This window comes from Cyprinodon tularosa, unplaced genomic scaffold, assembly GCF_016077235.1.
Source record: "Cyprinodon tularosa strain WSP-4 unplaced genomic scaffold, ASM1607723v1 ctg355, whole genome shotgun sequence".
NCBI classification, from domain to species: Eukaryota; Metazoa; Chordata; class Actinopteri; order Cyprinodontiformes; family Cyprinodontidae; genus Cyprinodon; species Cyprinodon tularosa.
Window position 1 is genome coordinate 1,157,974 of NW_024039069.1, and position 19,473 is coordinate 1,177,446.

Sequence of the window (19,473 nt, forward strand, 5' to 3'; positions counted from 1 at the left end):
TGCAAGCATGTAAAATAGAGGCAGGAGCATGTGGATGAGATGAGAAGTTATTAGAAACCGTGCAGAGTTAGGCAGGTGAATGGAATGAGTAATTAAGTCATTCATGCCAAGATCATGACAGTGGAGGCAGGTGAAAAATTGGCCAATGACGAGGAGCCGTATATATCTGAAACACCTGGAGCTTAGCCCTAAAGATAAATGATTAAAACATCATTGGGAACATTCAAAAAGCTGGACATTTATTGTTAGAAGGGATTAATTATTATAATTTAGTTTACATAGCACCCAAGATTTTATTCAAGGGTCCTGAAAATGTTGCTGTCAATACTTGGTTGTAGTTCTGCCACAACATCTGACCCCCTGCAACATTAAAATTAATTTGAATTGACTTTATTTTCTATGTCAATACTCTGAACTTCAGCAAGACATCTGAACCACGTCTACATGTCTAAATTCACTGAGTTTCTACTGTGTGATTGGATTGCTGGTTTACCATTTGCGTCAACAAGCAGAAACTAAGCAGGTGTACTGAACAGAGTGGCCTGTACGTTTATTTTGCTTCATTAGTCAGGTATTTAATAAGGAGAAAACATTGAATTAACTTTTTTTAGCTTAATTAATGCTATCAGGGAATAAAATTAGTCTATAAAAATGACTCTGAATAAAGACTGTCAGGACTTAGAGCGTTGGACCCAGAATTTAGGCAGACAGACTGAAGTGATTTATAAAAAGCGTTTATTAACTGCGTAGGGATCTGTGGATTGTCAGCTTGGACTAGATGACTGGAATCTCTGGTTTTTAAGTTCAGTCAGAGTCCAGAGGAAGGAGTGGAATCCAGCTGGATGATTTTCCACAGCATGCTGCATAAGCGGCCCAGAGAGTTCCAGGAGTAGAAGCCAAAGGTCCTGCAGAGCAGACAGACGAGCAGAAGCCAGCGAATGAAGAAGAGCAGAAGTATCTGGAAGGAGAATCTTACGTCGGTGTTGATGAGGAAGCAGAAGTCCAGACCAGAAGATCAGAGATCCAAAGAGGTACCGAAGGGAATTCCAAGTCCAAGTGTTGTGAGTGGGGGCACTAGGGTGGGAAGGCGTGATTGCGACTGTGTTTTTATTTATTTATTTTTTTGTCCAGGTTGGGGTCTGAACTGCTCCCTCTCCCAAGAACATCTCAAGTCTCCGCTAAGTGAGGAGCCCATTCCCCCCGTCCTGCTCTCCCTCCGCTGAATGGTGCCAGCCAAATCCCAAAACTCGTGTTAGGCTAGTTAAGCTGCCTCCAAACCAGTCAGGCATTCTGGGTTTTCTTGCTGGCTTTCATCCATTTGTAGTGTTTGAAAAATAGATATAAAGTGTTTATTTGGTAGTGCCAGAAAATAACATCTAATATTCTTAACAATACAGTTTTGAAAAAATGTATAAACTCACTAGAATAAAAAATGGCTAACATGTTTTGGTGGAATAATAGAACTAACTGAATACTCTCCTTGATTAAGTCATGACACCTTTGACTTCACTGTCTCCAACATCTACTTATAATTTCTAATATCTATACATTAGATAGCCAAGGAATGAATTCCATATATACATACAATTTTGTCAGATGGGGGATTTAATTTATTATGATAAAAGAAAAATAACTGAGTTAATAATTTGGATATTATAAATTGATTATGAAGTTTTAAAGCAACAGCTCCAGCTAGATAAAGGTTGATAAAATACATCTTTATTCCTTATTGATTCATTGTAGCTTGGAAGGAATTATTTTACTGCCTAAATACAATAAAAATTAATCTATATGTAAAAAGTAAGTAAAGTAAGTAACTAGGTAAAGCAGTGGTGAGTTTATTTTACCACCCCCTACTGGACTGAAGGTATATTGGTTTTTCTCTAGCTGACAAAGCTTTCAGGATTCATTATACTGAGGAAGAAAAAAAACTGAGATTTTTTTTTTTTACTATGTTCCTTCATCCCTGTGGTGAATTAGAGGCATTGTGGGTCTATGAAAAATACATTTTAAATTCCCAGTAAGGGTAAAAATAGATTATTTTTCACATAATAGAGATTTAAGTCATGTTAAATGAGCAAATATATCACCCGTAATGCAATGCATGGAGAAGTCTGGCTTTTTAAACCAGAGACAAACCTTTTAATTCATGAATTGCACACAAATCTGACAGACACAAAAGATGAAGCTCAGGGATGTAGTCACGGTTGTTTATTTTCAGGAAGGAATGAAGAAATTACAGAGTGCTGAAGTAAAAACGTGTTTTCAACCTGTTTAAGTGTTCAGCACAAAACTCTGAAAATGCGCTCTGTTAAAGAGTCTGCAGCTTGTCAGGAAGATGTAGATTTATATTTTCAACCGACATAATTTTCTGCAAACCTAAATGATGAATTTTCTAATGATTACTGAGCCCAACATGACATGTGCAACAAATGAGTATAACTCCACATGGACAGAAAAAAAAACAACCTAAGTTCTTAATACATATAAGGCTTTTGGATATATTTTTTTTAATAATTTCTAAAAGGTTTTTTATTAAATGCTGTAAATTGATCTGTTTGATACTGCCACATAAACACTAGAGATGCACTACAGTGCAGAAGCTTTACAGTGAACTTACAGTACATGTTACATTTGATCTGATCAACACTGCAGATGAATCATCTTTGAATGGACAGACTGTCTGTGGTTGAACCAACCAGTAGAGTTAGGTACAGGTAAAAAAAATATCATTAAACAGTAAGACTGTTAGTAAAAACATAAAAACACAATAAAAAAGAAAAAAAAAAGAAAAAGATTTTGAAGACACAGAAGAGCTCATGTTTAATTTAGAACCATGTCTCCTTAGTCTAAAACAGTTTGGACTAATGTCTAGTTGTGTTTTATAGTTTTAGGTCATTGTGCTTTTTATCTTGAATCTTATCAAATCCTCGCTGGAATTTCTGGTCAGACTTTTAAAGCTGCATGGAAGGATTTACAATCTCTTGTCAGACAGAAATCTTGGTTGATTTGATATTAAAATTCACTAATAGCCTTTTTAATGACATTATTTGGCTGGGATACATTCCTTTTTTATCCAATGAATCACCACTAATATTTGAAAACTAAAGAGAGGAAGTAAAGCTGATGTGACAAGGTCAAACATGTCAGGTGGTTTGTCAAAATAGCAATTTGTTTCCAGCTAGGCTACAGCATATTTGAAGAAACTTTAAAGAGAGGACAACAGGGCTACTGCCAGACAAGAGTGAGATATTAGTCCATCAATAAAATAACAACAGGTTACAGCTGTTATTGAACTGATTATAAAATGGTTCTGAAAAGAGGAAAGAAGGAAGCAGGAAACGAGTTTGATACAGAAGCGCTCATGTCAGGGTGACAATAATCAGACGTCTGCAGCTGGAGTCACACTGCATGATTATCCCAGAAAACATTACTGCTTGATTTACGTCCGGGTTGTCTTTGGCCGTGGGATCAATTAACAGTCACTAGGAACATCACTCACTTTGAAAAACCACAGAGCAATAAATCAAGCTTATGATTAGAGGGCTTTTTTTTTCCTGTTGAATCAAATTATTTTTGTGAAAAAATGCCCAATAAGCAAACTGTGTGAATGCAGATTACCCAAATCATAAGACATATATGTGGAAGTGAAGGTGTTGACATAAAAAAAAATTAATAAAATGCAAAATAGAATTCTGAATAGTTCAAAAGGGTAAAGCCTAAGCCGCATTAAATCTGTTTTGCAGCTGTAAAAGCTATTCAAAAACTCCTATTCGGACTGAAACACATTGAAATTCCACATAATGTAAATTTAGTTCAAAAGAGGGCAGAAAATTTAATCTACTTTCACTAATATTGAAACAGTTTTTACACCCCCTCTACCACTGAGCAAAGAGTCTCTGGATTTGTATTTTTTTTAATTGTGGGATAAAATAGTATGTTAGAGCTTTTGTACGGCCAGCTGTTATTAGTTTAACATAATATGTTTAATGTTTTAAACTGGTGACTAGAGATACAACTATGGATTTGATAACTGATGATTAAAAGCACAAGTTTTTCCTGAAATATTTAAGGGTTCAGCACAAAAACCCTTAATTTCAACTCTAATGAACTTGTCACCAAAAACTGTGAAAGTAGTGCAGAGTTTGAATCAGTAAGGCATACATCAAAGTGCATTTTTCTCTTATCAATAATTAATTTCTGTTTAGATGTCAGAAGGTAATTAAAACCATCAAAGCTGTAAACTTTAAGCTTTTTGGGTGAGTTTAAAAAAACAAAACAAACCAATTGTTAATCTGCTCATTATCTGGGAGTTAAAACCAAAAGCAATTATTGAGGTAGTTTTATCTGTTGACTTGAAATTTGCATGAATATCACCCTTTAAATAAGATTAATTACCTCTAAAACATCTCTAATCTCTTAAAATCAGGAAGTCATCTTCAACATGAAGGTATTTACAATAAGTTTTTGGATTTCACTAATGGCGGTTATTCATTTAATGTTACCCTTTCACACATTAGTGACATAATTACATTAAAATATGTTTACAACAGCAGCAAATAAAAACAGAATAAAAATGTTCCCTACATGGGTTTAAAGAGGCCCAAAATGGCCCAACAGTCTATTTCACTGCACCATGTAGGTGTTGAATGTCTCTTGATGTTTGCTAGTATTTCGAGCAACGATTTCCACAATGGCAACGTACGTTCCTAATATGAAGCCCACAATCCCCACCACACTGATGATCACGTTCTTCGTAGTTTTCAGTGGTGATAGACCCTCTGTTCGAAAGGCTAGTATCTCCAGGATGGGCGGGAAGATGAGAGCAAGGAAACTGCTGCTGAAAGAGCCAACCAATGAAATGACGAGATCCAGCTCAGGTATCAGGATGGCGAGAAGACCTGAAGGGCAGAGAGGGAAGAAATGTGTTAGATCTAAGATTTAAAGCAAACTAGAGATTAATCTGAACTTAAACAGTTCAAAAGGCCTTCAGAAAAACCTGTAGCTTCTAAACCTCTGTAATTTTACTCAGCTATAATTGTTTTTAAACACCTGCCATTTCCTTTTAAAGCTTAATACTAGATCTGTACAATAAAGAGTCGATCCAATTGACACTATCAATGCCTCAATTTGCTTAATATTGACCCAGCTAAGGTCCATTTCAATCCTCCACATGTAGCTCGATGAATGATATATATATATATATATATATATATATATATATATATATATATATATATATATATATATATATATATATATATATATATATATATATATATATATATAAAAATAGAGTCACCTTAAAGAGGGGTTAATAAACCGTTTGTGAAAGACAAATGCTTGTTGTTACAAGACACAGTTTTTAACTGGTTCTTTGGTTTAAAAGTCCTACACTGACTTAACACTGATGTATCCTTTTGAGATCTGAGTCATTTGTCTGCCTTAAGTGATTGGTCAGAGGTAAAACATGATTCTAGAAATGAACTGAAAATAATTTGTAAAAAGTTCAAAGAAAATATTTGAAAAGTTAGAGCATTGCGCTTGGGTCCCAGAGGTTCTGAGTTCAAGTCCCAGATTAGTAGTCCTACCATGGACTACTAATCTGGGTCCCTGAGCAACACCTTCCACACTGCTCCCCCGGCACCAACGGTGGTAGCCCATTGCTCCCCAAGGGGTTGGGGTAAATGTAGAGAATTAATTTCCCCATTGTGGGACAATAAAGGGTTTATATTTACATTACATAAAAAAAATACCCTCAGAAAGAATGAAAAAAAAAATCTGTAGAGAGTTCTATAAACGTATTACTATAAGGTTGCTCTTCGCTGTTTGTAGACGAGGGTCAACATCATTTCCACATTTTCATTGGATACAGTAATTAAAAGGCTCTTTAAACAAAGTCAGAAAAAATGGGTAGGTTTCTGACTAAATACAAATTATGAGGTCAGAAATTAGCAAGCCTAGTCTCCCATCCTAGCTTTCCATCTAGGTCACATTACAGGCAAACACAACGTTTCTCCTTGCAGATAATGGGTTCAGAAACTTTTTCCTTTTTTCCAAGGTGAACCTGAGTAACTCAAAGACGCCACAGTCTTAGTATAGATTTGGGAATTTGGGAGAGATTGGTCAGTTATCATGGTCTACCATCATCAGAAGTTGCTGACACACCCACTGGAGAACCAGTTGGGCCGGGCATACACTGAACGATATCATCAATCGTTACACTCACGGTACACTCAGAGCCTCTGATGCAATCTAACCGCTCACACTGTTTGTCCAAAAAGCCACACATTTGACTGAGTCCCGTAGAGAGATGGCGTTCGACAGACTTGTTTATCTAGAGAAGAAGAAGAATTCATTTGTTTGCACATACGCAAGATGTGAGGTTAAGATAAATCAGCGTGTAGCTCTGCTTTAATAATACGAGACTTTCAAGATTACCTCTTCAGGGCTAACTGAATTTCAAACACAACGAAACTGAAACTCGGCCTGATCCAAAAGAATTCTCGCACAACTGAAAAACCATCCCAAAAATTGCACACAAAAATAAATAAATAAATAAAAAATCACGTACAGCAAAGACCCTGCATGGTATAAGACTATAGGGTACCCCAAACTTCTGGCAAAAGGTAGAATAATGGGAAAAAGTGTTTTCCCCATTATTCTACCTTTGATAAGTCAGGAACGAAGCTGATATGGTTACATTTACATCTTTACAGCGTTAGCATTAAGCTAATGACAAATGAAGCATTTCAGCCCAAATCTGACATTAGTTGTGGGCACCTTAAGGTTAGTGTTGGTTCCAGAGGACGGTAAGTCTTTTTTTTTTTTACGTTTGACAAAACTTATGTCAGAATCACAGTTCCACAATGGCAACTTCCCCTCAGCAAACACAGCATCAATATTGGTGGAATGTTTTTTTTATGCCCGCTTCAAGTATTTCACCTGTCCTGTCAGCCTTGAAGAGTAGATCCTGCATTTTCTCTACAGCACATAAAAGTATGGAAACCTTATTTTTTTGTATATTTACTTTTCAAGGAATGTAATATTACAGCCATAGTTTTTTTCCCCCAACTCCTATTTTACTGAAGATGATCACATGTAGCTGAAGATCCAAATAATAAATTTCATTCAATGTGCGAGTGACTAATTCTTATGTTTCTGCCACAGAATGGAGGCTTAGAAACCAGAAACACAATCTGTAAGGAGGATGATGGATGAGGTGAACTCAAATTAAAAAGGTAGATTTATTAGGTCAAACAAATGACAAATGAAGGAGAGAAAGAGAAGAAAATTAAAAATTTGTAAGGGAGGAAGGACTTCCACTGGGTGAACAGGAAACTGTGGTTGTGAAAATGGTTTTTCGTGTGTCGGCCAGAGTGGAGACCACGCTGCTAAAATCACCATGACCAGACTCCCCTCGCGTGGTTGCCATAGGCACAAATACACAAACACCTCTCCTGACGTAAAATGTCATTAATCACGGCAGACGTGCGTTTTGGTTCAATTCTGGACACGAGCAAACGATTCACACGTGGAAAACAGACATCTTACTGCTTACTGAGCTGCAGAGACTGTTAGTATTTCCTCTGTGGTGAGTAGGAAGGCACGGCCAGAACAGGTGTTCTTGTTCTTTCAGTACATCAGGCACATAAAAGCCTCTTTCAACCATAATCAAATGCTTGCCACTGCATATTAAGTCCATTAAATTATCCTGAAAGACAGAAGCAAGGTTAAACTTTCATGCAGCTGATAATCTGCACAGAGTTGCATGTTTGTTTGAAGAAAAGCGGTAACTACTCAGGATACACAGTCCAACGCTGCTCTTTAACCCAGATTTAAAGCATCAAATGAGGTTGTGATGGAGTACAGAGGGGAGAGCCAACTTACTTAGAGAATATACTGAGCCTCTCGCAGCAAATAAAGCACAGGGCCTCTTCTAAAAGGCTAGCTCCTGTCTCCTGGGGGAGAGGCAGCAAGCAGCTCATCAGGCGCCTTCAAAGTGTTAAAGAACTACTGTAAGCGCATTCATTTGGCTGCATGCTCTTAGATCTTACAGAAAGTGGCCTTTCCTTGGGAAAAGCTTGCACGCAAAATACGTGATCCGAGTACGTGAAGGCAATTACTGCACTTAAAGAAGCCTTTCTTTCCACATGGTCATGCATTTAAATCATTTGTCTTCAAATCCTGTAAAATGACACACAACCTGAGCAGACATAAATACATGTTAAAAAGCATTTTATTGTTCCTCTTACCTCTTTTCTTTACTCCACACAGGTTTTATGTTTCAGTCCTGTTACCTTACTTTTTGTTTTCAGGTAGAACCTCCTAGCCCAAAAACCTCAACAAATAGCCTTATTTATTTCCTTTAAACCATTAAAATCTGCAACCTTTGCACTAAGAAAGTACTTAAAAATGTTAATATTTCTCAATTCTCTCCATCTTGGATACTTTGCTAAAAAAGAATATTAGATTCTGAGGTCTGTGGGGTTTTTTTCTTTCCACCCGTCAGCATCAACAAACTGGCCTGGCCAGTTCAATTAAGCAGCAAAGAAGAGGATATAAAGGACAGACTCAGAGGGAGAGAGCAGGCCGCTTTTAGACTGTCAGCAGGAGGTTTCAGAACCAGGCCTAGAGGTTTTTAAAAACACAGAGGGAGAAAGAGACAGCTCCTCTGCTAAAGGAGTCAATTACCCCCAAAGCTATGAAGCCACGGCTGGCAGAAGGGATGCTCTGAGGTTGGATTAGAGATTGGGAGGGAGGCTCTTAGCTTTCTTATTTCCACAGACAGTCAGCCTATACTGGAGGCAGTCTTAATCTCTTCACCTCGCCACCAGAAGCCACCACCCAAATATGAGCAGAGCTTCCTTTACCTCTTAAAGGCCTGCGCAGATTTTCATAGAGTTCTCCCAGAGTGTGCTGATCTGCTCCAAAGTGAATGGAACATTATTAAACATAGACCTGAGCTCAGTCTACCCAGAAGGCTTACATCTTTTAAATGAGCAGTTGGTACCTGCATAAACTAACAATAATTAACCCAGCGAGGGTGTGCTCTGCACCATGGGAGAGTGTGCTCTATGCATTTATGCTGATACTCAGCAGCAGCATAAATGCCATTGAAGAAGGCCAAAGCTTTTCAAAGTGGGACCAACAGACAGCATTTTAAGTTATAGAAAAAAGGCCCATTGTCCTCTAGACTGACCAAACTGGCTTAGTTATAACAGGTTGCTAGTGTAGGTTGCTCGATTGTGCAAAATGTAAACCTAAGTGACCAAACCTAAAAAGTGATGGTACTAATCTTCAATGTGTTTATGCATCCGCTAGGCCTGTTGACATTAACTGTTTAACTGGCCTTCAGAAACTGCCTGATGAATTTATCCATTCCAAAAACTGGCCAACATTTGTGGACTTTCTTACACATTCTAAACACTGTCTTTGGGGTGTTTTTTGCTATATTTTTAAGGTGCAGTATTACATTTGCAGTAGGTGAAAAAGTTTTTTTTTTTTTTTATCAGATCTGAATAGAGTACAATCCATGTGTTTGATCTATACTTGACATGGTTGGTGTAAAATTTACTTTGTGCCTTTCTTTCAAAGACTTTCTTCTTATTACCACTATTTTAGTAAAGCCACGTTTGTGACCAGCTTAAATGTGATCCTTGTTGACTTGTTTTCCTGTTTATAGCTGTGGATGTCTGAAGCTACGCTTGAGTTACAATGGGTCTCTGGTGTGCTTTTCTGGCCCATGCTCTCCTTTCCCGGTCTGTATATTTAGGTGAACCATTAAGTCTTAGTGGGATAAGGGATTAAATAGCGTAGTAGTCTATAACCTAACCCTGCTTTAACCTGCTCTATACCTTTACCCTGACTGGTGTGGTTGGTGCCTTGTTCTTGAAGATACTGTTGTTCTTCAACAAACCTGTGTATAGTGAGAGTAAATTATTTAACACTAGGACTCCCAGAATTCTGATACTTCTAGAACTCCCACTGGCCGTTAATTTGACGGGTGACATTTTTCCTGATGGAACGCATGAGTAGTGATGTCATCAACTGAAATGGTTTTAGTGTGGGATATAAAGCCACTGTGGATATGTATACCTTAAAATAGTTCTAATATATATTTTTGTAAAGGCTGTATTGTATGCCATAATCATTTGCGGTCTAAATTTGTATAAAAAATAAATCAGTAAAATAAGACAGTTTTACTACACAGGTTCGAAGTTTGAAATTACAATTTTATTTACAAAAATTGATTGATTACCTCAATTTAGAGGTAATGGTGCTTATAGACGGGGCAAAAGTTAAATCGGGACTTGAGAGCCTACTCCGAGTAACTCCATAAGCATCTATGCATACGACCTTTTTTTGTTAAAGACTAGGTCATTCTGTTCTTCAGTAAACTGTTGTTTTTTTAGTAGCTCACGAAATTTTTGAGCAGGAAAGTAAAAAACACATGAATTACATATACTCCTCTATTTCCTTGCAAATAGATGGCCCATTAGCACCAAATTTATTTATTTATTAACACCACCATAAACAATGAATGGTGCTTGCCAAGGCTTCAAAGTTTGAATCGTCTAATGTCTCATGCACAGCAGTAGCCAAGGGACGGGAGTTAAAAAGTCAGTAGAGATAGATTTATTTACTCTACCAACAGGTATAAAAAAAAAACATACAGTACTAAATTATATTTATGCATTGTGGATAAAATAATCAGTGGGAGAAGATGATTATTTTTATTGTTATTCTAGGGCTGCATTTTACAGCTGTGTTGATCTGAATCACGGCATGGTAATTATTAAGTAGGTTCAGAGTTGTCATATGTTGGGCTTTGCGTTTCCCTCCCACATGTCGTCAACAATAATGAGCTCCAATCAGGATTCAGGAATGTTTCCATTAATAAAGGTGTTAAATAAAGCTTTTTACAAAAACACTAAAATCCTGATACACAACTTCTCTAAAATCCTTTAGTGCTTGCAGAGCAAACACTTCAGCGTGAACTTTCATGATCATTTACTTGGCATCAGATTCAACTCCACCAAGGGAATCAGCTCTTTTCATCCCCATTTCCATTCCTCAGTTTTAGTAACAATATAACGTCTGTCTCACCGCTCGCATTCCCACATCCTTCATCAATGTATTTAGTCAGCAATCACTATTTCTTTTCACCAAGATGAGCTGACAAAGGTAGAAATACACTTCTCCAGAGACGCACTGGATTAAACACTGTTGCTTTAGGGGAAATTTCTCAGGTTGCACACATTTTTTTAAGCTATCACAATGATAAGAATATATCACCCACATGAACAATTGTAAAAACCTTTTACAAAACATCTGTCAGCATCTGGCAGGAAGTCAGAGGTGGTTTCAATTGTTTTCCTGGAATTTACATAAAACATTTATTAGCAAACCGTTTGGATTTCACTTTTTGAAATGCTGGGTTTTCAGTTTTGTTTTCTACAATGACAAAACTGACATAACTGACTGAATTGTAGTTTATCATAGTGTTGGGAATGCATTGGATCACGTTTTAGGCATGATAGGGCGTGGAGGGTCTACGTATGTGCAGAATGTCAGCAACAAAGTCATGGTGGTTTATTGATGTGTGAGCTTCACAACCAAGATATTGGACTTGGGGGAATGCAGATGTAATATCCATAGTCCAATGCACTAGGGTGTTAAGGGTGAAGTTGAATTTTGACATTAAGACCTTTTCCAGTATTTTTAAAGCCTGGATAGTATTTGATACACATTTTTCAAAATCATTTCTTTTTCCCAGGGATTCGGTGCTATACCTGAGGTAGAACTTTTACCTGAGGAAGAAATTTTCAGATTTTTAATGGACTGGGGTTGTGTTTAGAAAGATATCCTGCAGTGCTACAAGAACTGGCAGTAAAGTCTTTATACCTTTTAATTGTCAAAAAAAGTGCACAATGAAGTTTTAAGTTATACTTTCTTGCTTAAAAACACCTGAACATAGTCCGTCAATCAAGACATTGAGCCTACATTTCAATAATCTTTAATAATGAGTGGCGAAGCTCAGCAGATGGGCTAGTCTCTCTGCAAGACTAGCAAAGCTAACTGGGTGGCAGCAAACCTTAAGTACCGGAATATAAAAATGTTTTGCTGTCTTAATGTAATACTAGCTAAAAGGTGATCAGCAAGAAAATATTTAGGTGGAGTAGCCTATGATCAAAAAGAGCACTTTCACTTCTCTTTGTACATTAAAGATATTATGGATTCTCATAAGCCTGGCTCTCCAGGTAAACCTAAATAAACGGAAATGTGACCCTTTTATTCACATTATATGTGAGATCAGACCACAGTAGTCCACAGTATAGATATAGTGTCCCAGCTCCTGGAGATATTTCTGAAGATCCTGCTATTGTCTACTCCACCAGCTACAACTATGACTTAATGTAAATATTTGCTTATACCCAAAAAGTCAAGGCATTAAACCACGTAAATACGGACTGACGAGCAATGTGGATTGAAGAAATACAATTTTGACTTAAGACATTTTATGCTTCGGTAATATATATCCGTTTTTAAATTTACCTAAAAATGTGTTTATTAGTTTTTAAGTTAGTGTAAATGGATCATGCAGATATAAAACAATAACTTTGGCTGGAAACTGATAAAATTTTAAATCTGAAATAACATTTCCTTTTTTTTTTTGTCTAATGATCAAGAGCAACTTAATATTGTACGTAATCTACTGCATAAGTCTAAGGCTGGTTAGAAATTATTATCTAACAATTAGTTAGTTAAACCAACAGTTTTTTTTTCTTACTACAAGCTTCTGGACTGTAGTCCAGTTGTAGTGCAGTTTTCCTTAGGCTGATTAAAATATATGTTGATCATTCAGAATAATGTGAATAGCAGGCTGACAGATTCTTTAGGAATTTTATATCCTGAGAATTTCAGTGTAAACAGGGATATTGTCTTAGTGGCTTCCGGCTGTGGCCGTTGGGTCTGCAGGGAGATTTGGAAGGATCATGGTGATAGATTTGTAGCATAATACTGCTCTGCAAAGTAACTATCAGGGACATGCAAATAGCTTGTGAAAGAAGGCTTTTTAATTTGTGGCAACACAACCAAATTGTTATCGGTCAGACATCTCAGGCTTGTCTTCAGAGACCAGTACTGCGGTGGGGTTTTATTGGTTGAAATATTCAGACTATGACCGAAATCTTTGTATTAAATCATATAAGCTTGTGCACAACATTGTTTCATTAAAACTTTAAACAGTTAAACCCTTTCATATTTTCATCTAAAACAATCAGAGTCTTCCTCATTCAGGAAGTTCATTTGGAGGCAGGTCCTTTTTTTGAGGGTAGTCTTTTTTTAAATGTGTGTTGTTGAGTTTTCGACCAAATACGGCTGACCACTGGAACGGCAGGGTAATTACACCAATTTAGTGTTTCTACAAGCTTGTTGTGCACAAAGTGGAAATCAACACGTTCTTATGTCATATCGATGTGTTAAGAGAACAATAAGGCATATTTTTCACGGATTGTGATGTACAAGAGACCCAAAGCTCAAGAGCTTTTTTCAGGAGGTGGTAGTCTGCTGGAGAGAACTCTGATTTAATATTCCAATATACTTCAAAAACATTTGCAAAGATGCCCCCTAAAACTGTAGGTGGTAACCTAGGATTTAAATGCTCATGTTTCCCCCACCATTTTCTATAGCAGGAATATTTGGATGACAGAAACATTCAATATTTTTAGTCACATTTAATATACAACTCAACCCCAACCCCCACTAAAATGTAACAAATACAAAACTCGGATGTACACTCCAAGAAGAATCCAGGAGATGGGGGCAAACATTTTCTTCCCCCGTAATTATAAACTTTTGTAGAAGGGCAAAGAGGATTTCTAATATCTGTAGAGAACAGTTTCTTTGAAAATTTAAAATAATATTTCAGCCTGTGGGGTTGGCACTAGGAGTAATTGAAACAGCAGGACAGTGGAAACAGGATCCACAGTTTCGGTTATCAAATTAAAGCTGCCAATTTAATTTACTCTGGCTGGTGGTTGTTTGAAATTACAGGAATACAGGGAAACAGAAATAGTTCGATCAGAGTAAGTGAGGATTCATTTACTCAGGAGGTGGTATTCTGCTGCAGGGGCCATCATCGGTCCCCACTCTCATGAAGACTCAATTTATTTGTAATTAAAAAATATTTTAGCATTAATTCCTCTAAGAGATACAACATATCTTTAAGGCAACTTAGCATAAGCACGGCAAACATAAGCAGGGCATACGTTTTTAACAAAAGACATATGTAGCAACAGAAAAAAAGCTATATAAATTTTGGGTATTGCATTTGTTTTTTCTGAAGTTAGTTGTTAATGCAAAACTTGAATATATGCTTTTTTATGTCTGCCTTTATGCTTTTATATTCAATTTATCCATTAATACATGTAAGCCATTGGAGTTTTTGATTTAAACATTGTGTAGAAAATATTGCAAGAAGCTGAAGTGAAAAAAAAAATGTGTTCATGACCAAAGCTCAGCTCAGTGTAACTCTACTACTGAGAGAAATTTTAGTGGTGACTCAAGGTTCAGGGTAATCCTACATTTTTCCGAGCTAGTAATTTTGAAACTTGAATGATTCTGGAGTTGGTCTCACCCTTAAAATTATGCATTTGTGCTTCCTGTTTAGACTTCTTTATATTAACTAAGCATGAAGTAAGTTTCGACATACCAGTTAACCTAACAAGCCAGCTGCTCTCAGGAAGCCACAGTACTTGGCGAAACACATTAAGCCCAATATGGAATTAGGACCTCATTTTCAAAAGATTAGTGACTTATTATTTCTGTCTGTATATTATTCTTCTGTTGCACAACGACATATTTTGCAAATGGAAACCTATAAACTTCATCACTACCTTTTTTTTAAAGAGGTATTTTCTTTAAATTATTTTTTTTATGTATTCATGCTTCCTTTTTTCCAGATTTGGTAAATGGCCTGTACTTACGGTGGCTTGCATGAGTATTTTCAAGTCTTGAACTTTCCAAAATGTTTTTTCATAGCAACAAACATATTTTATCAGAATTTCGTCTGCAAGACTAACACAAAGTGGCGTAAAAAATTTGTTACGTAGAAGGAAATTATAAAAAAAAAAAACCCTTTCCTGACCCACCGCAGGCAGTCTCCCTTTTTTTCCTCCAAGCTCGGGTCTTCTACCATGGCCTGGGAGCTTGAGAATTCAGCGCAGTATCCTTGCTGTTCCTAGAACTTTCCTGGACTGAGATGTCTGATGTATTTCCAGGGATCTGCTGTAACCACTCGACAAGTTTGGGGGTCACTGCCCCGAGTGCCCCAATAACCACGGGTACCACCGATGCCTTGACCTTCAGGGTTTTCTCCGGCTCTTCTCGGAGCCCCTGGTATTTCTCTAGTTTCTCATGTTACTTTTTCCTGATGTTGCAGACACTTGGTATTGCTATGTCAACCACAACGGCTTTCCTCTGCTTTTTGTCCACCACCACAATGTCCGGTTGGTTTGCCATTACCATTGGGTCCGTCTGTATCTGGAGGTTTCCAGCCCAAGAAAAACTGAACTATACCTTGACCAGTGAAATTTTCCATCATACCGTTCCTGCGGTCAAAGCATTTTTAACAGAAATCCACTCAGAGAGAAAGAGGCGAGATTCTTCAGATGCAGCTGTAGCATCTTAATCACCACTCCCCCTGCACTTCCTGTAGCTGCTAGCTAATGATGGCTGAAGAAGGCTAGCCCCTTGAACATATTCCTAAATAACCTTCAACCCCACAGTGTTTAAAAGTTGGGATCCTGTTCTGTAAGCTTACTGCTTTTTTCTCTATAGAAACAAAAGTCATTATGGCAAAACCTTTTTTTATTCTATTTTCTTCAGAGCACACGTTATGCCTCTACAGATACCAAAATTTTTTTTCTGAGTACATCTGTAAACGCTAGCTCTGTATTTTTGTTTTAGTCTAAATTCATAAGTGGTTCCTTGCTGAGTTCAGCTATTGTTAAAGTGCATTCAGAATGAACATGGTGTCTGCGGCGAGGGCAGTGGATATACATAGTATCCCTATGTAAACCACACAGGATAGGGTGGTTAAGCAGCTGTGAAGGGAGGTCACTGCCCCGCTATCACCTCATAATACTAGACAGAACTGAGGTGTTGTCAAACAGCATCACCGTATGGAGAGAGTGGAGTGGTGATCGCTGAAGTTGAAAAAATTTGAACTTTTCTATGAAATTGTGTCCAATATGAAATGCAGAGCAGTGAACTCCCTGCGGAGTCGTGGAAATCACTGCTCTCGTGGAAAGCACTGTTTGTTTTGAGCATGCATGAAAACATGTTTATCTATGGGGTAAAGAATCTCCCTCCCCTTGATTGACATGAGTGCTGGAAACCCTTATGGAGTTTATATTCACACGCAGACATTAGGGGAGAAGAACAGCACCGTTGAGCTGACTCTTAGTTCAGCTGTAAAGTGTATCCAAGGCTGAACTAGACTTTTCATGGCCTCGATGGAGAGATGCTTAATGGGATGAAATAAAATGCATCTGTGGAGATACTTCATAGCTAGATCCAGCTTTTGCAGCAGCCTAACTTGCATCAAAAATGCTTTTTTTAAATAGCGAAAAGTTTTTTTTTTTTTTTTTTTTTTACCTAACATTGCTGAAGGGAATCTTTTTCCTGATACAAACACCAATGCTGCACTACTGGATGCTTGTGTATATCGGGTCAGGTTTTGATCCAGCGTTTTCATTGATCATTTGGATTTAATTGTGTTTATAAAAATAAAAGTGTTTCAAGTGGACGCAGTACTGGAAAGGCTTAGTCATTAAAGCAATAAAAAAAATTGTTAAATAAAAAAAAAGTCCATACCCTAATTAGAAGCTGGGTGATTCTCTTCGGTATCTTTTAATCATTCATTTTACAAATTTAATGATATTAAAATATACAGAGGTGGGATGAAAGCAAGGACAAACCTATGTTCTAAGAGTTTAAATACAGAGCCATTCACCCTTGAACAGCCACCTGAATCTTAATCTAGAGCTGAGAAAATGATGTGTGCTATCCCAGCATGAAGAGGCACAGCCTTCGAGATACAATTACAAACAAAGTCAGAACAAATGATTATCCTGTACTTCAAACATGACAAATGTGGAAAATGATTGCAGTAAATTGTATTTCAGAGAGGAGCCGTATGATAAAAAAGATATCTGCTGCTTGTTTGGAGGGCTGTTTCACAAGTGAACTCATCCAGTTCGCCCTGAAAACCATGATGTTGAAATAAATGACAAATAGCCGGAGAAGAATTAAATGCTGGGCTCCAGCCTAAGTAGTTCTGTTTCATAAATAAGATAGAAAAGTAAGATCTTGAGCACAAAATGGTCAGCTTCACGAACAAGTGGTGAGGGCATTAAAATGGGAACTGAAACAAACGCTTTAGGGTTTTCTTCTTACAAGTAGACAAGTAAACAAGAGTGAATTTTAATCACACAAAGATTTAAAAGCATGGCCTGCACCACATACAGGTTTACTATAACAGCTTTTAACCTCAGCATGTAAACTAATAGAACGATAAAAAAAATAAAAAAAACACCTGCTAAGCATAAAATCAGTCTGTGTTTTAGCAAAAGGCAGTTTTGATACACAAAAATGGCACAGTCTAGTACCACAGTGCCATGACCTGCCTTTTTTGTGAGGTTCATTGTACAAGATGAAAATGTCATCAAAAGACCTTTGTAGACTGCCATGTCATCTGCTGGAAACAGAACCTTTTATTGTGTGACACCTGCAAGAAGCCCAATAAATGAAACCTGCACAAAGGATGTGCTGGAGTCATTCAAATACCATTGAGTCGTGCAGGGAGTCAGCCTTGGAGGCATTTTTATAAAATAACTAGAAGTAAATACAAAACTAATGCAAAGAAAAAGAAATGGCACAAAAACCAAGGAAGACTTATGATGGAAAAAAAACAAACATGCAAGCTTACAAGTGTAGGAATTACACATTTTCGTGATATTTAGAGATACAGAGGCTAAACTCTGATCATCAAAAAAGTCATCATCTCAAAAAAGCTCAATTACTGTATTTTGATTCCATGAGATTATAAATCAGGACATACAAAAACATGACAAATCTTACAAATATGCAGGGATTAGTATGGGATACAAATGTGATATGACCCTACAGTGAAAACAATTTAGTTTGTTATAGAAAGGAATAGAGCTGTACAATACATTGAATCAAGTCATAAACCAAGGCAAAGTTCTAATGACAAAGGACTAGGCTTTGAGACAGTACTTGAAGCAAGAGATTATGATGAACTAAAACTCTGCTGCCTAATAACATCTTTGTTAAAGATAGACTTTTATATCAAACAATGAAATCGATCCCATTCATAATCATCATTAAAATTATAGAAATCAGTTTTTCTAAAACAAGCACCTCTTGTCCTCCTCCACGTTTCTGATGATGTCACATTATCTGTGTTGGCTTTTGCTATGCGATGAGATTTTTTTGCAATCTCAAACTGTATCCTGTTAAGGACAAAATATGAAATATATTTTTTTTCCTACCCTAAGCTATTATGATCCCTTTCTTTTTTTTTTTCTTACTAAAAGAGCAGTGCCTTTTCTACGGCAGCAAGTACTTGGACCCCCCCGAACCTGTGTCTGTATATTGTGTGTGTGTTTTATCTTTTCTTGGATGGGGTGTACTGACACTGAAATTCCGCCCTACTGGAGTGCTGCTTATAGCTGGGTGAAAAATAAGGAAATCTTGAATATTACCAATATTACCATAAACCAGTTTTCTGTCAGGTAGCAGGGATGGTCAGAACCTCGGCTTCAAAGCTGCCTCTTCTCTTCTTACTATGGCTCAAGTCACACGGCAAATAGGCTCAAAAGCATAAGCAATGGGATTCAGGTCCTCACATTTTGTTTCATCTTCATCTTCCATCATACTAAAGTATTTTATGGTTGTGAGATATCGCCAGTATATCCAATGTGTTAAACTGCTAGCTTAAGCATCAAACAACCCCAGTGATTTCACAGCTTGGAGTACTGCAACATGGCGGCCCCCTACGTTTATATTTCTCATAATTTTGTTTCTATTTAAAACAATCAGTCTGCTTTATTGTCCAGTAACTTATTTAAATATTTTTATGTATGCCATTTTAAAAAATGTACTAAAATATTAATACAAATTACTGACCAAGAATTTTTTGGGTGATTTTATCAAGACAAACAGTTTGATCTTCATGGCTCACATATTACGTGGTGCATAACTAGATTGTATTATCAGTGGAAGCCAATCAGGAGAGGGGTAAATGTTGCTTAAAAATTCTGTTTCACTGGAGAAATCCTTCAACTGTCTATGGCAGAAAACAATACAAGGCAAAATTTGACTAATTTAGATAAGTGGCATACACTGAAAAAAAAAAATTAAATACTGACATAAATTACTGAC

At 37.0% G+C, this 19,473-nt stretch overlaps 1 protein-coding gene across 1 annotated transcript in view; it reads right to left on the reverse strand.

Moving 5' to 3' along the window:
• Window positions 1-2,196: 2,196 nt before the first annotated feature.
• The window catches only part of slc36a1 (solute carrier family 36 member 1), a 56,023-nt gene continuing 38,746 nt past the window's right edge, over window positions 2,197-19,473 (reverse strand). The window contains 1 exon segment of the mRNA XM_038295412.1: window positions 2,197-4,901. Within this exon segment, the coding sequence (XP_038151340.1) occupies window positions 4,627-4,901 (275 nt within the window). The 3' untranslated portion in view covers window positions 2,197-4,626.